The sequence below is a fragment of the Crocodylus porosus genome, unplaced genomic scaffold (assembly GCF_001723895.1).
Source record: "Crocodylus porosus isolate Cpor-Errol unplaced genomic scaffold, CroPor_comp1, whole genome shotgun sequence".
In the NCBI taxonomy this organism is placed as follows: domain Eukaryota; kingdom Metazoa; phylum Chordata; order Crocodylia; family Crocodylidae; genus Crocodylus; species Crocodylus porosus.
This window is the reverse complement of record NW_017728948.1, coordinates 51210238-51232321: the sequence shown is the minus strand read 5'-3', so window position 1 is coordinate 51232321 and position 22084 is coordinate 51210238. Positions and strand designations below refer to the sequence as shown.

Below are 22084 nucleotides of genomic sequence, written 5' to 3'. Positions count from 1 at the left end.
TCTTTCCTGCCAAGGCAGGGGGTCGGACTAGATGATCTGCTCAGGTCCCTTCCGACCCTAGAAACTATGAAACTTTTCTAGGATTTATCCTGGGACATTGGACATGGATGTTTGTACAATTGCACTTTGTCCCAAGATAAATGTTTTTATCAGTGATAAATGTGACGTCTCTTTACAGATGTGTTTTGTTTTGTTTTGTTTTTTAGGTTTGGAGCTGCTTTGGCTGTTTCTGCATATTTCACCTGCCTTGTATCCAAAAGTGGGCTAAGGACAGTGTTTTTCTCATATCGTCTCCCTTGACAGATGATGATTTTGGGAAGAAGGATTATCCATGGCCTTGGTAAGTGTATAATATTATGCTTAAAAAGATACATAAGGCATAAAAAGATGCCTTTATTGTGGAATACCTGAAAGCCGATTTATTTTAAAAAGTAACAGTATACTTGTAGCTGCAAATATAACAATGGTGTCGTCCAAATTTTAAAATCACATTAAATGAATTTTTTGAAGTTATGCTGTCACAATTTGTAATAAGGAAGTTGTGAGAAAGGTGGGGTGCTGGTATTACCATTGGGGTACCTTTAAGCTCAAAACCTCTCTTCACTCTTCTGTTACTTTACCACTAAGAAGCTGTGGTTTGTTTTTGGGCCAACATCTTCGAATGCTTGCAGACATTAAAACAGAAAAAAAGTTTTTACTTAAAAACTTGATGCACGTGCCCAGAAGAGGTAGCACGTTAGTTGGACCTGGCTTGCCTGACATCTGTACAGTTTGGGTGCTTTAGTGGGGCTTTTGTGGCACTTTTATCTAATAGCTGATTGAATCAGATTTAGCTAAAAGCGCCAAAAAGCCCCGCTGAAGCACTTGATTTATACAGACACTGTGGAGTCGAAGTAACACACTGCTTCTTCCAATAAAGCACAGTGTTTTTTGGGGTTTTTTTAAACATCTGCAAGCAGCCTTCAAGTAAGCCTTGGCTCTGTCTGTCTCACTCCAGGTTTTGGCAACTCTAGCAGAGGAGATTTTTCCATCTTCAGGATCATACCCTGTCTGGTTTATGTAAAATTGTATAGGTCTCCTCCTTTGGAGAAGAGGCAGTTTGTAGTTGTCAGTTGTCCTGAAACTACATGTAATATAATCCGTAAAGGATACAAAATAGCAAAAAGATTTATTATACAAGCAACAAAAATGATATAAATGGTAACTGTATACTGAAACAGACAGAGATATGAGGAAATAGTCATTAAGAAATACAGTAGAACTCTCACTTTGGCCTACTTGCTAAAATGTAGCTCCTCTCTCTAAACCATGCCTGTTTCCAGCAAGCAGCTTGTAATTGCAATCCCAGTTATCCCAGCTTTTGCCAGCTGGGGAACTAGATTACTCAAAGCCTACTGATTGCTAGAAAACTACTTGTCCCACCCAGCTCTTCATAAATGCTTAATTTATTCATCTATATCTTTCTACTCAGTTCTTGGGGAGTATGTGTATTGTACAAATATTTTTCCCACCAAGATATGCATCTGTCTGTCAGATGAGGTGTTTCTAATTTAAAATTAGATCTAAGAAATATCAACAGGTGATACAGACAATTAAAAAAATAATCCAGAGGTAAGAGAATTAAGGTACTGCTTCCTAGGTTGCCAGTACCCTGCAGCTGTAACTTTGTCTATAGGAAAATGGGAGTGGAGCAGTGGGGGGAACATGAGGCAGTTGGAAGTATGAGGGGAAGTAGATGCTTCTTTTTATCAGTGAGGAATCAGCTTTTTAAGATCACTAAATCTTGTTTTGAATAGCTTGGAAATCTGCTCTAGTGAGACTCCTACATTTTAAATGTTTGCTTTAGTCCTTTTCAGATGTCGAGTTTTGCATAAATGCCTTTAAATAAACTTGTATTATTTAGGTATTCAAGGTGTAAATAGTACTCTAACTGCTTTCAGGGTTTGGGCTGTGTTATTGTAAAGGGAATTGTGGATTTGGACTTTTGAAGAAAATTGTTCTAATGAACGTGTGCTTTAAAAATTAGTATGTAGCAACTACTTTAGTGTGATTTTTATAAAGGTAACTTTATTATCACTGACTACAACAGGTATTGTATTCTTTTTTCTTTCCTTCTCTTTGTTAGTCCAAAATGTAGGTTTGAGTACAAGCGATCTGAAACTCCTACTAGATACTACTGTTACTGTGGAAAAGTGGAGGATCCAGTATTGGACCCATGGCTAGTACCACACTCATGTGGCCAAGTATGTGAGAGGGAGTTCAAACCTCCTTGTGGACATAAATGCCTACTCCTCTGTCACCCAGGTAAATCCATTGCATACTCTTGATTATATTAACTGTTTTGACTGAGCCATGAAAAATGTCATATTTAAAATCAGTTCTGACTGTAGGTTTAAAACTTTAATCAACAAATGAAAGTAAGCATTTGCAGGGTGTTGTGGTATTAAAAGTTGTTGAACATAGATCAATTTGTAGCTAGCAATAAAATTTTAATTATCTTACTGTTTTCTTCTAATTGCACCTAGGACCTTGTCCTCCTTGCCCAAAGATGGTCACAACCACCTGCTATTGCAAGAAGGCTAAGCCTGTACCACGAAGGTGCAGTACCAAAGAATGGTCATGTCAGTTGCCATGTGGCCGAAAATTGCCATGTGGACAGCACAGTTGTGAGAACCCTTGTCATCCAGGTAAACCTAAGCTCTGAAACAATTTAGAGTAATGGCTTTGCATCATTCATTAGAAGTGAGCACTTGCCTGTATGAACTATTTGAAAAACAAGCCAACCTGACCAGTTTCTTGCCTCTCTTTTTCACAGTTAAACCCTTATTTAATTATTTCTTTTTAGGAAATTGTCAACCTTGTCCACGAGTCAGTAAACAAAGATGTGTTTGTGGTAGACAGATAGCAGAACGACTTTGTGCAAGCCCGTTGTGGCAGTGTGACCAGGTATGTTTCATAAAGCTGTTATTTTTGGCTCATTTCTCATCTTTTAAGAAGATGAGCTGCTTCATATATCTGTGGATTTAAAGCAAGCTTGGTTTTTGCCTTTTTACAGTTATATAAAGTATGTCAAACAAACAAATTATATGCAGAAGTGATATCCAAGAAAATGCATCACAGGGATCAAATTTACCTGTGACATTAATAGCCCCAATTTAATTTACTGCACTGGAATTGTGCTGTCTGTGACATTAATTTCACCTTCTGAATCCTCATTGTTTTTGCAATTTACAGGTTCTGGAAATAAACCTCTGCCATTTTCTTAAATAAGTATCAAATGCATATAAGAATGTGGTAGCGACAATGGAAGACAGCTTCCCTTATCACTTCTTAAAGATTTGATTTTTTTTTTTGTAGTTTAGCCCTAAAACTGAGGATGTAGATTATAGAATATAAATATCTTAAATTTTGAGAGCCAGCCTTGAATGCTGTTATAGAATGGCACCCAACTGCTGTAAACTTATAGTTTATGGTATCAAAATTAATGACTACTAATCTCTGTCGTATTTTTCCAATACTGAGGAAAAAATGTCACCCTTTCACAATCTTGAATTTTTGTGTTGCTTCACTTTGTCATAATTACTCATTGATGTTTGATTGCTTTCTTAGGTATGTAGAAGAACATTGCCTTGTGGTAATCACACATGTGAACAAGTTTGCCATTCTGGTTCCTGTGGAGAATGTCCTCGAACTGGGAAGCGGTCCTGTCCATGTGAAAAGACAAGTAAGGGTTTTTTTTTCGTGACTCTCATATTGGACACATCTGTTTGATGTATTAACTAGGCTTCATAAAGATAAGATGCGTTTAAGGAACATAAAGTTAAAGCAGAACATATTTACTCAGTTTTATAAATATTTTTTGCAACTTATGGTTATCCAAGGCATTTGTGAATCTGCACTGCAATTTACATAGCATGTTCCAAAGAAATAGATTTCATTTTATATAGCATATTTGTTTGACCCTAAGTTTTCTATCACTGACTTAATTACATATGATCTTGACTGAGTGTGCAAACTTAATCCAATATCTTTGCATAATTTCTGTAGTTTCTTTCTTTCTTTTTCTTTTTAAATGAAAGAGAATCAAATTACAGGTCAGATGGCATACCTAGATGAGCACATTTTTCTTCAGATACTTAACTCCTTGTAATTTTTTTTTTTATTTAGAGTTTATTTTCCCCTGTACAGAAGATGTTCCTACTTGTGGGGATAGTTGTGACAAAGTCCTAGAATGTGGAATTCATAAATGTTCACAGCGCTGTCATCGAGGTCCTTGTGAAACATGTAGACAGGTTAGTTCAAGCATACAATTTTAACATGTTTGAGTTTAAATTGGTAGCTGTGGAAACTAACCAGAAAGTGCTTGTTGAGTGGCACACGCAGTCTACCTGAACATCCTGAGTAAATCACTAATATTGTCAAATACTAATACTGTTGACAGTGAATTTTAGGCCAGAAGCTATAACTTGAGAGAGTCATTTTGTTTTGGTTGGAGAAAGTTCTGTTGAACTAGGTTCCCTGTATTAAATTGAGAAAAAAAACGGACATCACCAAAGAATGTGTTGTGGCCATATCCGTTTTTCAGGGACTGGGGGTGGGCAGACTTCTACCAATTACTGTTTTAACTTCGAGAGAGAGAGAGAGAGAGAGAGAGAGAATTGCAGCTTTGGCCATTTCTTCTTGTTTGACATGATGCTGCCTTTTGGTGGTGGAATAAAGAGGCTTTTATCTAATTTTATTATTTGTATTCCCTCTCCTCAAGCCTTCAGAATGTTCCTTGTTTCTTTGGATTGCAAGCTGGCAAGAGCAGGGACCATGTCTTCTTAGGTTTATATAATTCATCATAATGATATTTTAATATAAATATTTGTATGTTTTCCTTATGCTTCCTGGTTGAAAATTTTTTAGTTTCCAGTTGTGGATGTGTGCTTTCCCCCTATTCCCTTTCTCCAGGAAGTTGAAAAGCAGTGTCGTTGTGGAAAGCATACTAAGCTCATGCCGTGCCATAAGCCATATTTATGTGAGACAAAGTGTACAAAAATTCGTGATTGTCAAAAGCACCAATGTAAGAGAAAGGTAAGGAGTAAAAGATAATCTATAAATAACTATGTAGTGCTTGGTAAAATTCTAATTTTAGTTCTGGTTTATGAATTTTTGTTTTATAGAAATAAGTTTGTAAAATGATGCAGGAAGAAACCAGTGTATCAGAGATCTTTGTATTACTTGTCATAGCAGAAGTTAGCAGTCTATAGAGCTTGATGGAAGTTTTGAGGACCTTTTTGTGACTCTGGTAGGGAGTGGACAGCCAGTTTTGTTTATAACATCCAAGAAGTAAATGACACTTTCTGCACTAGAGAATAGTTGCATTTCCCATCTTCCGTTCTTTGTGGAAAATGTTGGAGGCTGTTCATAAGTTTTGAAGGGGTTTATTCTGATTTGCAGTTGCCTTTTGACAGCTGCCCCCTTCAACATCCTTAGCGTCTGTCACTACAGCCAGCACTAATGGCTTTGCATATTAGCTGTTTCAGAGTTCTCACCAACTATAATACAGTGGAACAGCTGAGACTCTCTGAGCTGGGTTTTTATTTGCAGTTTCAGGAGTGCAATATTGCTTTAATATACATATGTTTTATATTTGAACTAGCTGAAAGGACTAGATTAATTAATGAATTAAGTCTGCAGTATAGCGTAGATTCAGTGGCAAATTCCAAAGTTGAAAAATGCAACTTCGTGTTTGTTGTGCTTCCAGAAATCCATTTTCTAAAACATATACTTCTTCTGTTTGAAAGTATGTTCTTTCAGGCTAGGTACAGACATTCAAAAAGCCTCAAGTTGAATCCATCTAAGTTATGCGGTTTTCTGTAAATGGCATAGTTTAGATCAGTAGCTTTTGCCCTTTGGTGGAGGGCACATCTTAGACTGGGTCCTGCCAATTTTAAACTATTCTCCGTGCTGAACTTCTGTTACATATATAGACCGGTTTTGTGTGCTGAACTTCTGTTCTGTTATGGGTATAGACTGGTTTCTGTTCACTTACACTGGTAAAAGTGTAATGTCTGTACCTGGCCTGAAGGTATGAATAAACATCAGAGCTCTCTGTTTTAAGTTCTGAGGCCACCACAGCTTTTTTAAGAAGTGATTTTTATTTGTCTGGGGACTAATCTATTAACCAGTTCCTTGATATTGAAGTGTGCCTTTGTGTTTTGTGGATCAGTCTGTTTCGAGGAACTGCTCTCCAGTTAAAGCATCTTTAATTTTTCAGTTCCTGTCAAGTGTATTTTAACTAACCTTTAACTGAAAATTTCTCTGTGAATTGTTAATGGCTGTCTCTTTTTCCTCCCACCTCCCCCCAAAAGTCATCCTCTTCACTAATAAGAGCAGTGTGATAGCAAATGCAAATATTAGTCTAACTGCATTCTTTTTTTTAAAGTAAAGAGGCAATTTCTGATAGAATATACCAAGTACATGGAGAGTGATATAGTGAAAACATACAGCACACTTAATGTTTTTTGTGCTGTATTTCGGCGCTCTCTGCACAATGTCACTAGGTAAATAGCATGTTAGATTCCTTTGTTGTGCTATCCTGTAGTGTTTAAAATTTGTGTAGGTATGTTACTGATGTGTATGATTTGATTCAGGTGATTTTCATTCAATATAGCAGTAGTGATAAATTGTAGTGGAAATCATTGCAGTAGAAAAAGTAGATAATATGAGTAAAAAAATAGTGTTCATGATCCATTAGCTCAAAGCTGCTGTTCTGGTTGTCACTTAAATTTTGGATATCTAGTAGATATGAATATGAAAGCTTTCAACTATAATTATTGCTGCACAGATGGAGTACACAGATGCCAGTTCGTACTTTAGAGAGACTTGAGGATTCCTGTTTTCTGTCCAGATTGAGGATGTAACTCTTGGGAGCTGCAGCAGAATTTTTAAAAAAGATCAGTTTGAGCAGTTTTCTCTTTAAACCTCCTCTGTTAGATCTTCTGTGTAGATCCATGAAGTCAAATTAAACACGTATAGAAACAATTCCAGGTTTTGCATTTAGAGTAACTTAGTGCTAAGGTAGGTCAACCAAGGGGTTTCAAGTAACAATTTTACTGGCTGATTTCAAAGAAAATGAGAAAATTGTTGCTAATTTGATTCTTAAAACTAAAAACTACGAAGTAAACTCATCAGGATAAATGGGAACAGATTCTTTTTATTTCTATAAAATTTAAATGCAGTAAATTATTACAATAACTATATTGTGTATTTTCTGGAAATGTGATCTGAGGCAAAGTGAAGGTCTGTAACTGCTTCTTTAAGCTGCATAAGAATTCTCAGATATTTCTTCAAACTCTTTTCTCTTTTTTTTTAAAAACTCTTGAAATCTCAGGTGTTAATTCCTCCCTCTGCTGGAGGACTAGAACAGTGTTGTCACATGGCTTAACTCTGGCTGGAGCCTACCCTTCCTTTTCCTCTAGCAGAGCGGGGAATGAGATGCTTAGGCTTTAATTCAGATATGAAAGACTGACAACCCCATGAAAGTAGAAGAGAAAAGATTATCTTTATACCTCCAGAGTCACAGAAGTAGATGTATTGCCCCTATAGGTCAGTTTTAAAAAAAGCTCGGATAAAATATGGGTAAACGTGAAGCAAGCAACTCTAACTTTGTATTAGGATAGTCTAGGTTACCTGACTACCCTTCCCTTGTCTCAGTTAAAGAATGGAATAAATATAAAAAAGATTAAGGGGCTCCATTTCCTTTGGATCTGTATCTTAGGTCTGCCTAGTTATCCCCTAAGTATTACAGGTACATTTTTCATAAATAGAACTGGTATGCTTATATTTGCATTTTGCAAACTGCTGTCTGTGATAGAATGAAACTGCTACCAAGTAGTGTTGAACTGTTTCAATATTTGAACCCAGTCTGTGTGTTTGCCTCGTGCACACTATTTTTTTTTTCAATTTGACCTGCCTTTATAAAATGTTGAATTTGTCACTGAGGTAAAAGAAAATGTTTTAAAGTGTGATGAGCATGCTTTTAAAGTATTTTAACAATGATCTAGTGTTTGTTGGAAAGGAGCAAAATGACTGTTAAACGTGGACTTGAGTAAAAAAAAAACCCAAACCCCAGGCTATTACTACTAACCTTTGTCCCTTCTTTGAAAAAACTTTGAGCTGAGAGGCAGGGGTGTACTTCTCCTGTTCATGGGTTCCAACTGTGTGTTGTTTATAAAACCCTGTGTATTCTTGGCACAATGTTTAGTGTTTAATGCTCTTTTACTTGAGGCCATGCACAGTGAAGGGACCACAAATTCCCAAATGAGCGATCATCAGAACTCAAAGCTGAAGGTAGAGGTATGGTACAGAACAAGAAGGACTTGGAAACTAACTGCTTGGTCAGGCTTGGGCTAATGACAGTCCAAATCATGAAAACTGTGCAGTAGTTTAATCAGGCATTATTGAGCAACTTAACAGTTTTTTGCCCTTTTTTTTTTTTTTACTGGAAGTTCTGTACCTTGCTAATGTATGAAGAGATGCTTTCAAATGTTTTTTCTAGGTTTTTTATAGTAAGTGCTCAGAAGCATAATACAGATTGCTGCAACTAGTTCTAGAGGTGGCCTTTTATTTCTACGCATGCTGTGATGTGAAGAAGGTTAAATGAACTGCAGTTTCTGTACTTTCATTTCTTGCATAAATTGTACTCTAAGAAAAGGTCAGACTTGAAAACTTGTTAATACAAGTACTGTATTTATGCAGTGTTTTTTTTCTTTATGTTCCCCTCCTGCCTTCCCCTTCATTCCCCATTTGTAGTGTTGTCCTGGAAACTGTCCACCTTGTGATCAAGCATGTGGACGGACTTTAGGCTGTAGAAATCACAAATGTCCTTCAGTCTGCCACAGAGGTAAGAATGGCTATAAGGATTCTGTGTACTGATGATGATGTAATGGAATATTTTTTTTCTCTTTTTTTTCCCCCCCCCCTTGGCATTAGAATGTCATCTTTGTATTTGCTTTTTGCCTAGTACTTAATGAAATACCTCCCCTTCATAAATACCTCTTTTTGGGGAGTGTGGAGAGTTGGGAAGTGCTGTTTGGATCATGTCTGTCTGTACAATGAAAACCAAAGTACAGAAGTTTCTTACTTGGTAACTTTTGTTTGACAGAGTTCACCCACTGTTTAACGATGCTTATTGTATATCTGATTAGGTTATTGCAGGTTCACTTTTTCCCAGGTGACTGTACACTCAGTGTACGTAATGTGACTGGCTTACCAACATAAGAGTGGTTATCAACTACGGCTGTGCAAAACTTCAGCCGCCGATTCGATTTTGAGGAGATTTGGCCTGATTTGGTGGCCAATTGTCCAAATCAGGAGACCCATAACAAGGTCCAAATTGAATCCAAAGCCTCCAGATTGATTTGAAGAGATTCAGAGATTCAGATCAGCCGGGGAGAGGCAGGCACAGCCAGGTGGCTGCAGGTTCTCCTGCGGCTCCTCCGGCTGTGCCTGCCCCTCCACAGGCGGGGGAAGCTGCAGGAGAAGCCCCCATGGCTGCCCTGCCTGCCCCATTCTTCACTTGGCCCCAGCCTTCCGGCACTTAAGCAAAAAACAAAAAAGCCCTGCACTCATTGGCTCCAGCAGCAGCTGTGCAGGCTCTGGGGTCATGTGGCAGAGCCCCTCCAACAGCTCCTGCTGTCCGATCGCCCCCCACCCTGCCCAACCCTGCCCCCGATGGCTGCCCTGCCTTGCCCCAGCATCCTGGCTATTAAAAAGAAAAGCCCCTCACTCTCTGGCTGCAGGAGTGGTGATTGGGACCTCCGGGGGCTTGTGGCAGAGCCCCCCATGCAGTGTCCAACAGCGGGGATCGCCCTACCTTCCCTGCCTGGCACCTGCACGGTAGGTGTCCCATGACATGGGTGCAGCATGGCTCAGCAGGGTGCTGTGCACTGTCTGGGAGCTGGGGCCGCTGGGGCTGAGTGCTGGTGGCCTCTGGGTGAATGCTGGAGCCGCCCCAGCACCCAGACAGCACGCGGCACCCTGCCAAGTCGTGCTGCACCTGCACCATGGGGCAGCTGTCATGCAGGTGCTGGGTGTGTGGGGGGGTGATCCCTGCTGCTCCGCAAAGCCCCATGCTGCATGTGGGATCTCTGCCATGAGCACTCAGAGGACTTGATCGCTGCTGCTTTAGCCTGTGAGTGCGGGGAGGGTTTTTTTTGTGTTTTTTTTTTTAATATGCCAGGAGGCTGGGGTCAGGCGAGGGATGGGGCTGGGCAGGGCAGCCATGGGGCTTCCACCACCCAAAGAGAGGCAGGCACAGCTGGAGGAGCAGCCACCTGGCTGTGCCTGCCTCTCCCCAGCGGATCTGAATCTCCGAATCAGTGCCGAATCTCCGGTTCTGATTAGGCTCAATTGAATGAGGACAGTGATTTGAATCACCAAATCAATTCACTGTCCTCCAAGTCAGCTGAATCTGATTCCAAATCGAATACTTCCCTATTTGCACAGGACTGTTATCAACCTTGTTAGACTCAAGTCACCCTCAGAAAATGCCATCTCTTGGCTTTCACATTTTTTTTTGGCTATGGAAAATAATAATACTCACAAAACTAGAGTAACAACAGTGTGAGTCTTTTTTTTCAGAAAGAACACAACAGGTCAAGATATTTTGGATTTTATAGATTTCCTGTTTGAAATCTCTGGGCTTATCGTGTGAAATATATGTAGGTAGTTGCACACCTAACAATGTCAGTATTACACAGCAGCCCTCATCCCTTAACCAGGCTGTGCTACCACGGTTGAGAATATGTGATGTAGAGAGTGCCGCACTAAATCAATTTGGTCAGTTCTAAAACACAGACTCTGTGAATTCCACTAGAGGAATTGCAGGGCTTTTTTATCTTTTAATGTTATTAGAGATGAATATATAGTAAATGAAAACAAAAAATATCTACCGATTATATTAAGGCGGATACTAGCAAAAGTTTTCTCCAGCATCCTCAAACCTCAGTTAAAAAGGGAAGAGATAAAGAACAATAAAAATTACCTGGCCAACTTTTTCTTGCTTTAGCAATTCCTTTTATATTTGTCTAGCTTCTTTCAGTTTGTCAGACTACCTCAGGATGTGATGTGTCCCACAGAGAGCACTGAGGCTCAGCTCAGCTCAGCTATCATTCAGGCTTGATATAGGACAGTTACTGTGTATTTAGGAAAGAAGATGGGCATGGTTATGCGTCAGCAAATTCAGACTGTAATGTGAACTGTGATATTTTGTCAGAATATCTGAGGGGTGCTATGGTTGTTCAAAAAAAGCAGTGGTAGTGTTGATTGCAAAACATTTGATTGCCTACAGATCATTTTCTCATTGTTTTGATTGCTTTTTTGTTGTTTAAATGTTTTTAGTGCTGTCTGCAGCTTGTGTATAGTTTATTTTTTAAAGGGGTTAAAATGCCCTTTGTTGCTACTGATTTCATTGGGAGTAGAGGATGTGTATTTCATTCAAGAAGGGTCTGGGCATCTAGCAGGAGCCAGTTCTTTAAATAATATCAATCCTTAATTGCAGACAGGCACAGACAGGCACAGAATAACTGAGGACACTCCAATTCATCATGTGACCTTATTAACCTGTTTGGGTTCTAGCATATCACAACTTCATACATCACATGTGCCATTCATACACTGTGTAAAACAAGTTGTTAGAGCATACTCTCTCTTTTTAAGATATAAATGCCTCAAACTTGTCTTTTAAGATTGCTTCCATTTTTAAAACATTTTATTTGTTCTTTCACATTCAGCTTTCTGCCACTGGCTAACAGTGTCTCCTTCTACATGTTCCTCCCCTGCAAATCAGCATATGCTTGGATTTGGACTTTGAAATGATGAAAACCTTTTTAGGATAGCATCCAAGAGGAACTACCAGGGCATTGGTGCCCATAGTACTAATGAGCCAAAGAAAAGTGGGAAAGAGCAGCAAACTTTGGCAGAGTAGTTCAGTATATTAGCATGGCATTGCTTATTGGTTTCTCTTTAACACTTGGAAGAAATGTCTATTTGATTTTTGTAGGAATGGAGGCAGTTATTTCCATTCATGTACATTATTTAAATAGAACTTTGTTCATATTTAGACAGTTTGATAGAGTGTTGTCTTCTATAAAAAAGCAAAACAAAAAACACCAGAAAACATGGTAATATAAAAGTATGAAAGCCTGGGTATTTGCATATCCTATCAGTGAGAGGACTCCTGATTCTAGAAACATTATCTCAGGTACCGTTCAAAAAGCCAGGGTTATCTATAAAGTTTTACTAACATTAACACTTTTAAAGTAAATCTTTTAAAATAATTTTAATGAGGCATACCATAGCTATTGAATGAAAATGTGAGTTCTCTTGTCTTTAATCTGCTTTCTTAAATAATTGATGTTAGCAGGTATTCAGTAACGAAGCTTAACATTTGGTACGTGATGAAGAAACAGAATGAACAGAGGAGCTGTAAATAGAAAACAAATAAAAATTTGAACTTGTTAACATGTATTTTAATCTGTGCTGATCTCAACCTTAACTTTTGAAATGTATGGGACTTCCCAGCATGAAAAATGTAAAGAGGAGGAGAACTTATGTGAAAAAGGATCATCTTATCTGCTGTTGGGCAGTTAAATGCTGAATCTGCTGGATAAAAGCTGTAAAATAGTATTTACAAATGTCAGAAAATTGATGCTCTTTATTTTGACATTTCAGAAATTGATGAAGGGTTATGATCTGTTTTCAGATGCATGTGACATTGTGAAATAGAAATGGTGTTTTTCAAGTGCCTTTTGGTTTGGGTGACTTGTCTTTTGATACTGCCTTACATTTTAAAAATACAATTTGGACTGTGTCTGACTGGTATAGCAGCTATGCAGCTGTAGAATAGTTTCAGAGTTTCATAGTTGTTAGGGGCTGGAAGGGACCTTACAGATCATTAGGCAGGAAAGACTGGTGGGATTAGATGACCCCAGCAAGATGAATGTCAAGATGTTTTTTGAAGATCGCCAAGGTAGATGACTGTATCACCTCTGGGGGGAGCCTGTTTCAAACCCTTGGCACTCAACTTGTCAATAATTTTTTCCCTATGTCTAGTCTGAAGTGATCTTCAGTCAGTTTGTGCCCATTATTTCTTGTCCTCCTGTGGGGGCCTTGGTGAATAGTTGCTCCCTAAAGCATTAATGTACACCCCGATATATTTATAGGCTGCCACCAAGTCCCCCCAAGTCTTCTCTTCTCCAGGCTAAACAATCCTAAGTCCCTCAGCCTCTCCTCGTATGTCTTGGTCTCCAGGCCTCTAATCAAGTGTGTGGCCTTCTTTTGGACTCTCTCAAGCTTTTCCACATCCTTCTTGAAGTGTTGCACCCACAACTGGACACAATACTCCAGTTGTGGTCTCACCAGGGCTGAGTAGAGTGGGAGGATGACATCCTTTAGCCCAATTTAATGTTGTTTCAGAATTTTGAATTTGCCCAAGCATGTACTGGAGACTTTCAATTGGCTAAGATATAAATTTAACTTCAGATGGTTCTTCAAAGAAAGTAAAGAAAACAGTTGAGTCACAAAGGTTACAAAAGTTAAAACGATGCTAATTATTATTTTCAGAACCAGTGCCTAATTTAGACTCTCATTTTATTAATATTTGTTTCAGGTAGTTGCTATCCATGTCCAGAAACAGTAGATGTGAAATGCAATTGCAGCAAAACTGTTTTAAAGGTACCATGTGGCAGAGAACGTACCACCAAACCTCCCAGATGCAGAGAGTTGTGCAGGTTAGTAAAGAAGACAGACTTAAGGTACCAACCTGTGAGTAAGAGGATGAACAAAGGCAGTTATTGTGGAAGAGCTGATGTGCTGTAAATTTGCACTGTAGCTTACCTCTCATTAACTTGTTTGGGAAATGTCATGAGTAGTACTGTAAGGAAGAGATCTTGTAATGCCTTGCAGAAGACTTTGACGGAGCAGGAAGGTAGAGATTTCAGGTGTAAACAAAGATATGTTCATAAAATGGTTACTGTGTATGTAGGGAAGACTGTGTTGCTGCCTTTAGATACCTTTGAAGTAGAGATCTCAAATCTTCATCTCAAAAATACTCATGATTAGTAGACTGATGTATCTGAAAAATGTGGACTACTGATAGTTTTCTTCTTGCTCAAAGACCAGCAAGATGTAGTATCAAAACAATTGTAAAACGCTCTAAATTATTGTGAATGAGTTAAAACTTGTATATGTTTAATATGGAATGGTTTGAAATCTTGTATCCTGGCAGAGGCAGGATTTGTGTAGAGTGTGGGGATGTGAATATACATTTGAACCAGCTCACTAGCAGGCCCATCTACAGACTGTCTTAACTCAGTTTTATTTGACCTCTTTCTTTAGCAGTTCAGGATTGGAAGGAAAAAGAATCTTGGCTCTTTGTCCGGTCATGTGTGACTGTATCTGTACTTTGGGTCTAAATGTAATAGGCATATGTCAACACACACAAATGCTCAATTAACGTAATTTGTTATTTCACAAAGTTGCATTCATTCTTGGATTTTTACTTCAGTCGGCTGCCTACCTGCCATCATCCTAGCCAAGAGAAACACAATTGTCACTTTGGCCCATGCCCTCCATGTCGTCAGCCCTGCCAGAAGGGATTAAAGTGTGGTCACTTTTGTCCTGTGTCTTGTCATGATGAAGCCCTTGTGAAGCAAACTGGCTTGGTAAGCATCTGATCTGGTTTAGCTGGGCATGTTAGTTGCTTTCTTCCCTTTGCTGACCAAACTAATTGTCTGCAAAGGTTCACATTGCGGTCACCTAAACAAGCTTTTGGGACCTTCTGCTTTAGCCACACTTAACCCAGAACTCATTTACAGCAACAACTTACATTTCCGATCTTTATATAATGGAAGATGTATGCAAGATGCAAACACTTATCCTAGGGCCTCTAATGTGTTTCTTATATTGGTCATCTGAACACCTTAGGAAGAAAGATGCATTTGAGGATTGATGAGTGATTAAAGGTGCTATACAAAGCCATTTGGCTTTAGTTCCTATTCTTAGCTGTATCAAAAATGAAATTATAGGTCTCCTTTATATTGCCTTTCTGTTTAGTAAGTACAATTTCGTCAGTTAAGAGAAAAGTAGATTAATGAGACCAAATTAAACTTGGATCTTACCAAATGTTACAAATATTTTTAGCTAAGTAGATGGTTTTAGTTTTGTTAAAAGTTCAAGTGATCTAATTCTTTAATAGATGGACATGCACTGTCTATTTTGTTCCTAGCATCAGCCTGTGGGACCTTGGGAACAGCCATCTGAACCAGCTTTTATTCAGACTGCATTACCTTGCCCCCCATGTCAGGTGCCTATACCTATGTAAGTATGAAAACAAATGTTGTTTGCATAGCGAATCAAGGGACAGTGAATCAAATTTGTTGCATGTGAATACACTGCTTTTTGTCATAGAAAATTTCATCAGAACCTTGTTTTATAATCTTGTCTATTTTTTAATGAAAATAGAATATTCCCTGAAGGCAGGGAATTTCTTTTAGCGGCAGGCATTATAGAAGTGTATGCTTAGTTTATCAAGGGGCTAATGGGAAATAAACATTTACGTGCACACAAATTACATTAGGAGAACATTAGGCTGTGAACTTAATCACTCAAAAGTAAGGAAATGCTGCCAGCAGCGATGGCTCCCTGCTTGTATATTGTAATAACTTTTTATTTCACAAATGCATATGCTTTTTTCCACAGGAACCTCTGCCTCATTCTGTGCACAGGTTGGATCGTGGTCATTTAATAAGCATCTATTTAACATGTTCTTTATTGTTTGGCAGGTGACCCCATGCTTCATTTTCTTAGCACACTATATAACCCCTATTTTGAAGAATCATTCATTTTCTCATGAGTTTTTCTGTGCTTCTCATCACTGTAGGATCTCAGTTGGGCTAACGTTGAGGAATGCATTTTGAAAACATCCTTGAGAGATGAAAGGGGATTATCTTATTTAAATTATCAACCCTAATTTTTCTATGATTCCATCTCTGTTCTCCAGATGGGGAAACGAAGGTGAAGAAAGATGATCAAATATATCCGTTAGTTTTGTGGGCTGATTTGGGGATGTTTAGGATGCACTCCTTTAGAATACATGATGGGATGTCAGACTGAGTAATAGACAGGGGAAGGATCACTTTAGACATCCTTTGTTCAGTGCTCTCCGTCTAAAGCATCTGATTTTGCTATTGTTAGAGACAAGATACTGAGGTAGTGGACCATTCATCTGACCCAGTATGGCACTTCAGATTCCTATGATATTATAGCTAGCATTTCCTATGTTTCAGAAACAACTACTACTGGTCCTAGGTGCCTCTACATACTCCTGCATGTTAGTACTAAAAGTTGAGTCAAGCATTCAGAATCAGAAGCATACAATTAGTGACCACCTGTGAAAAGCTTGCTTTAAGTGACTTGCCTATAACTGTGTAGGAACTAGTAGGCAGTGATAGAATCCAGTTCTCAGAGGCAGTATTTATTTGAAGCTATCTTAAATCTTATGTCAATGTCAGGTCTTATTTCTAATGCATCTTCTCACTTCTGTAGTAAAGAATGCAAAGGTAATACAGAGAAAGTAATACTACAGAGCTCTGACCTAATGTCAGTGTAGATTGATCCTGTGCACTGAATGAGGTGAGAACCCTCTTGAAAAAACTATGTGATCATGTGACTAGATTGTATCCTTATTAATATATGCAAGGGAAATTTAAGGTTGTAGAGGCAGCCTTAATTCTGGATTTCCCTAACCTTCGAGCGCTCATCTTTGTAACCTTAGTACTGAACATGAAATATACTTTTAACACAGGATGTCACATACACACTAAGCCTAAGTTTTTAAAAAAGCAAACTGAACATCAAATATTCCATAGTGGTATCATATTGATACTCATATAGGTCATCATCAGGGCTGAAACCCTTTATATGCTCTCCATCCTCAATTTATGAGTGAATTGTTTGCAGTGGTGAGTTGCTATCCTTTATGTGGCCTAGAGCGCTAGAAGAGGGTCAGATGCACGTTGTCAGTGGGCTTCTACAGTAGGGATGTGAAAAGTTAAATGATTAATCAGCAGCAGGTATGTCTGAACTGCCATATTCTGCTTTGTTACCAGTTAACCATTTAACGAACATAATTATAAGAGGTTAAATGGATAATTCTTTAAACAATATTTACCTTTTTATTCCACAGTGTATTTTTATAGATGTGTTTAGAAATGCTTGGCAGGTGCTGTTCTGTTGATGAAGCTCGGATATTTTGAACATGAGAGGCTAGGGAGAAGGTTGAGGAAAAATGTAGTACTACTCATTTTTATGGAAAGTTAAGGAGAGTATGGAAAATTACTGCCCAGTTAATGTAGAGTTGGAGTGATTTTTGTAGGCATGATGGTCCAGGAAATATGAGAGGTAAGGGTTTTTGTAATGTCTTTTATTGGACTAACTATAGTTGGGAGAGCTTTTTTGGGCATCAAGTGCCTTTCCTCAGGTCTAAGAAAAAGGCAGATGCAGGCTGAGCTAAAAATCAGAGGAAAGTCTCCATGCAAATGCAGAGCCTCTACACAGAGGACATTTGCTGCCTGAAAGCTTGTGTAACAGATCTTCCGACTATACAGGTGGTCCAAAAAATTCACAAAAACCTTGCCTCTTGCCCAGTTAACTTAGTTTTGTTAATTATTACACTTATTTCAGCACTTGCATCCAAAATCTTTATCTTTATTCAGGCCAGACTTTCATTATTCCATTATGAATTTGTTAGAGTCATGTTTGTGCTAGTAACACTGGGGTTGGAAAGACCAAGATACTGACTTGGGGGGTTAGAACATTTAGGAGGTGTCTTAATTGGCCATGCTACAAGAGCGACTTAGATGTGGACTTGTATTCTGACCAGCATGTATTCTGACCAGCGTGTTTTTCCTGGTGAGAATATTGCTGAAAGGAAAAGTTAGGAAAGAACTAAAGTAGCTGCATTAAGGCACATCTTTACTAAAATGTATGGTCACTCTGACTGATGTAGGTAATATCTAGGGAGGTTTCTGCGTCTGAGTGACTGTTAAATTTTGAGATAATTGGAATGAGATACAAAAATTTTGTGCATCAGTGATGGAAGCATTCTGAATTTGGCTCACATTTATGAATTGATTGATATTTTTCTGCAGTAAAACACTGATACTGTTTTAGTGTATGTCTGCACTAGGGGTGGGCAGTTATGTTGGGCAGAGGATCACTTACTGAGTTTTGGCAAGCCATCGAGGGCTGCATGACAGGCAACCCAGGGCAGATTAATATTAATTTTCTAAATTTTTTAGGGGCCCTGTGGGCCGGATAGAATGGCCTGGTGGGCCGCATCCAGCTGCATTTTACCCACCCCCGATCTACACAGTACAGTTTAGTGTTGGCCAGATGTACACCAGCTATATCTGTGCATGCTAGCTCCTGAACCAGAAGCAGTGTAGTTACTCAGAAAAGTTGAGCTGCTTAGCTGAGTGCAACAGAATGCCTTTACAGTGGTGCTACTTTGATTGGGCGCTAGCATGTACTGAGCTAGTTCAGGTTTGATTATGGGAATTGAATATGCATCTTTGGATACTTATTACTTTAAGGAGTGTATTTTAAATGCTTTTTTGGTTTTCTCTCTTTTTTCCCCCTTTTCAGGGAGTGTTTTGGGCAGCATGAGGTGAGTCAGAGAGATGATTGTGACACTTAAATATGAAATGCATCTTATTTTGTTTTGATTCTTTAAAACGGGACTATCCAACATGCAGCTCATGACCCTTGTGCAGCTGGTGAGTGGTTAACTTGTGGCCTGCAGCCTCTTATCAGCTGCCGCTTCTTCCACCCCTACCTATGCTGCTGTATTTCTGAGCTTTCCCTCCTTCCTCTGGCTTCTGTTTTTCTTGCCCTGGAGGCAGAGCTTATTCAGCCCATGTTCTGGGGAAATCCACGTGGCAGGGGGTGGGCCTAGGAAGTTTGCATAGCATGTGTTTCCTTCATTTTCCTCCACATTACCTGATTTTTTGAGAAGATGGGGCAACCCTGTTTTAAGAGATTAAAAAAAAACCAAACTCTGAAGAGAAATATTAATGTGGCATATTTTGGCAAAAACAAATATTTTGATTTTAATTGGGTGTATATTATAATCCGTGAAGTGCTTTTATATGAGTGCTGTTAGTTATTTTAGGACAATATTAAAGCACCATAGTAGAAAATATACAATATTGATCAAACAATCTACAAATGAATAAAGTTTAAACTCTTGACTCATGAAAACACATTTTATATATCTTGGTCTTTTGATTGAAATGCTTGGGTTACTGTAGCAGGGTTGTCTGGCCCTTTATGAAGGAGCAGACAGCCCTGTTGTAGAAATCCAGCTGTAGCTGGTTAAGTAATGAGGGAATATTCCCACTAGCAATTAAAACCCCAGAGGAGCCAGCAGAGGCGGCAAGCTGTAGGAAGGAGCAGTTTGTGGCCAGGAGGCAGACTAGAACCTTTATAAGCTTGCTACCAGGAACAGGCAAGAACAGAAGGTCCTCTCCTACCACCTGGAGAAGGGCTGAAAAATTTGTTTGCTTGCTTGCTTAGTACAAGGACTGTGTTTACTGAGGAGCTCCCAAGAGAGCAAAGCCAGCACTCTAGTCCAGAGGTATGCCAACCCACTTACAATTATCAAGTGTATTTGATTGCATATTGTCTGGTTCATTTAACTTGGAACTTTGTTTTTGTCCTGCTACGTAAGCAATGCTACCTTTCTCTTTATCTTGTACTTCTCTGGATAACTGCTATCCCTTCCCTTTTCTTAGAATAGGGGTGTTGAGAAAGTAAGTCCTTATGTTTCATTGATGTTGTGTTTTTGTTGCAGGCTTTACCAATTTGTACGACTGCTTTTGGACAAATTTGTTCAATAACAAGAGACTCTATAAAATGAGAAAATTGAGATTTTAAATTTTTAGGTTAGCTGTCATAATTTGGGGGACTCTGCATAAGCTGTGCAAGGAAATTGTTAAAAAAATTTTTTTTTTTTTTAAATTGCTGCTCTGGGCTGTCTGCAGTTTTGTTTTTCTGATATGCCGGTACTCCAGCACCTCACAAGGTAGACATTGTGGGTTTTTCAGTACTCTGGCCAAAAACATTGCCTACCGCTGCTCTAGTAATAGTGACATTCAGGTCACAAGGGAGTGCTGACTATAGCCCAGGCTAAAATAAGCCACAATGAGCACTGGAGTGATGGGTGTCTTTGTATTGAAATGCTTTGTATGCATTTGTACCATATACTCTTGTGGATGAAATCTGCACTCTTGCAACCAGCAGAGTGCAGTGTTTTCTTTTGGCAATAACTTAAACTTTGAAATGGTTCACAGAAAGAGGAGAAAGTAGACTGTTATCTGGAATATCACTTTTTGTATTTCTGATGTATATTAGTACATTAAATATTCAGATGAGTTATTTTTGGAATTTAAAGAAATACACTTGATGGCTGTATTTGTAATATTTTGCTATCACGCTAGCATCCATCAGCAGTAGAAACTCAAATCCAATCTACCGGTGTCATTCAGAACACATAAGTTCTTTCTAGCTCATGCTTTAGCACCTTATTATTATTGTACCAATGTGTTTTTCAAGTAAAAATTAAAAACAAAACAACCGCCCCACATACTGTAGATTCTTTGCCTCTTTAAATAAATGATGCCTCCCCCCAGATGTGTAAGAAAGATGATGAAAAATTGTTTGACAGTTGCATGCTTGTGCTATCAAAACTACATCTTTCATATTTAGGATTTAAGTGATTATTTTTATTTGGATGTTAAGCTCTAGTATAGATGCCTTTTTTTTAATTTCAATTTAGCACTTCCTTTATAATTATTTGAGGAACTGGTGTGTATATACTTTGCATATATGTAGTAAATACTCCAATCAGTTGGGACAGCCAATTTTACCAGTATTACTTCCAAATGATATGAATACGGCAATATCAGAGTCTGAAGTTTAAATTAAGATTTCCTCTGGGCTATAATGGAATATTAGTCTAAACATTTGCAACTTTGTACTTAGTGTTACCTTTTAAATTATTTAATTTCCTATAATTTTTATGTCTTAAAATACATGAAGAACAATTAACAGATTTTTCATGTTGAGGCTTATAGAAAAGCCCAAAGCTGAATTCCAATTTTAATTGTCAGGTTATACTCTAGTAATAAAATCACCTAACAAATAATAGTTGCCATCCAAAATCAAAGCTCTTATGCCTTGTTGTTTGCTTTTAACTTTGGATTGGTATAAAAATTCATATCTCACAGGTGTAGCATGACGTATCTGTTGTCTAAGGTCATTTGATGGTTGAATCTGGAAAATTAATAACAGTTTGTTCGGAGTCTGTCCTTTTGGGATGCATTAATTAAAGTCTGCATGCTGCAAATGGAAACAAAGCCAAGAATACCTTTAACCGGAGTATCATATCTCATATATCTTGCATATTTGGTGCCTGTTATACTTCCTGGTGTTAAATGGCTTGACCTTTAATTTTCATTCCAGACTTGGTTTAGAAGTTTCATATATGTCTTCAGATAGATTTAATTTGTCAATTACTTTGGTTACATTAATATTTGAATAGTCCATATGTCAGTCAACATAATTTCAAAATGCTATCATAGTATTTCAGTGACACACATTTAATCAAGGTTTAAAGATGTGCTTTATTCCTTCAAGGCATTTGTTTGGCTTTTCAGAAAGTGCCAAAATTATAAGGGTTTAATTGTCACTGTCTAAATTTGTCATAACCAGGGATCCTGGTTTTCTCTGTTTAAAAAACAGCGAATTCTCTAATCAAATATCCCAATTTTTTTTTTGTTAAAAAAACCCCAAATCCAGGTTTTTCCATGATTGAAATGAAATGCCACTATATATAGATATCAGCTGAACATGTTTTATTGATATACTTACAATTTTAAAGCAATTTGGGAGCCTACTGTGAGGGAGTGGCGGCTAGGGGCGGCCGTGAGCTCCCTAGCGCCGCCTACCGTCACGTTAGGGTGACGTAGCACCCTCA

At 38.4% G+C, this 22084-nt stretch overlaps 1 protein-coding gene across 1 annotated transcript in view; it reads left to right on the top strand.

The window, feature by feature from the left end:
- NFXL1 (nuclear transcription factor, X-box binding like 1) overlaps positions 1-22084 on the top strand; it is an 85298-nt gene that overhangs the window by 5010 nt on the left and 58204 nt on the right. Inside the window, exons 4-15 of the mRNA XM_019552585.1 lie at positions 207-340; positions 2126-2304; positions 2526-2687; positions 2846-2946; positions 3610-3724; positions 4168-4292; positions 4954-5076; positions 8800-8890; positions 13658-13778; positions 14555-14711; positions 15275-15366; positions 18694-18715. Of these exons, the coding sequence (XP_019408130.1) occupies positions 207-340; positions 2126-2304; positions 2526-2687; positions 2846-2946; positions 3610-3724; positions 4168-4292; positions 4954-5076; positions 8800-8890; positions 13658-13778; positions 14555-14711; positions 15275-15366; positions 18694-18715 (1422 nt within the window). The remainder of the gene's footprint in view (positions 1-206; positions 341-2125; positions 2305-2525; positions 2688-2845; positions 2947-3609; positions 3725-4167; positions 4293-4953; positions 5077-8799; positions 8891-13657; positions 13779-14554; positions 14712-15274; positions 15367-18693; positions 18716-22084) is intronic.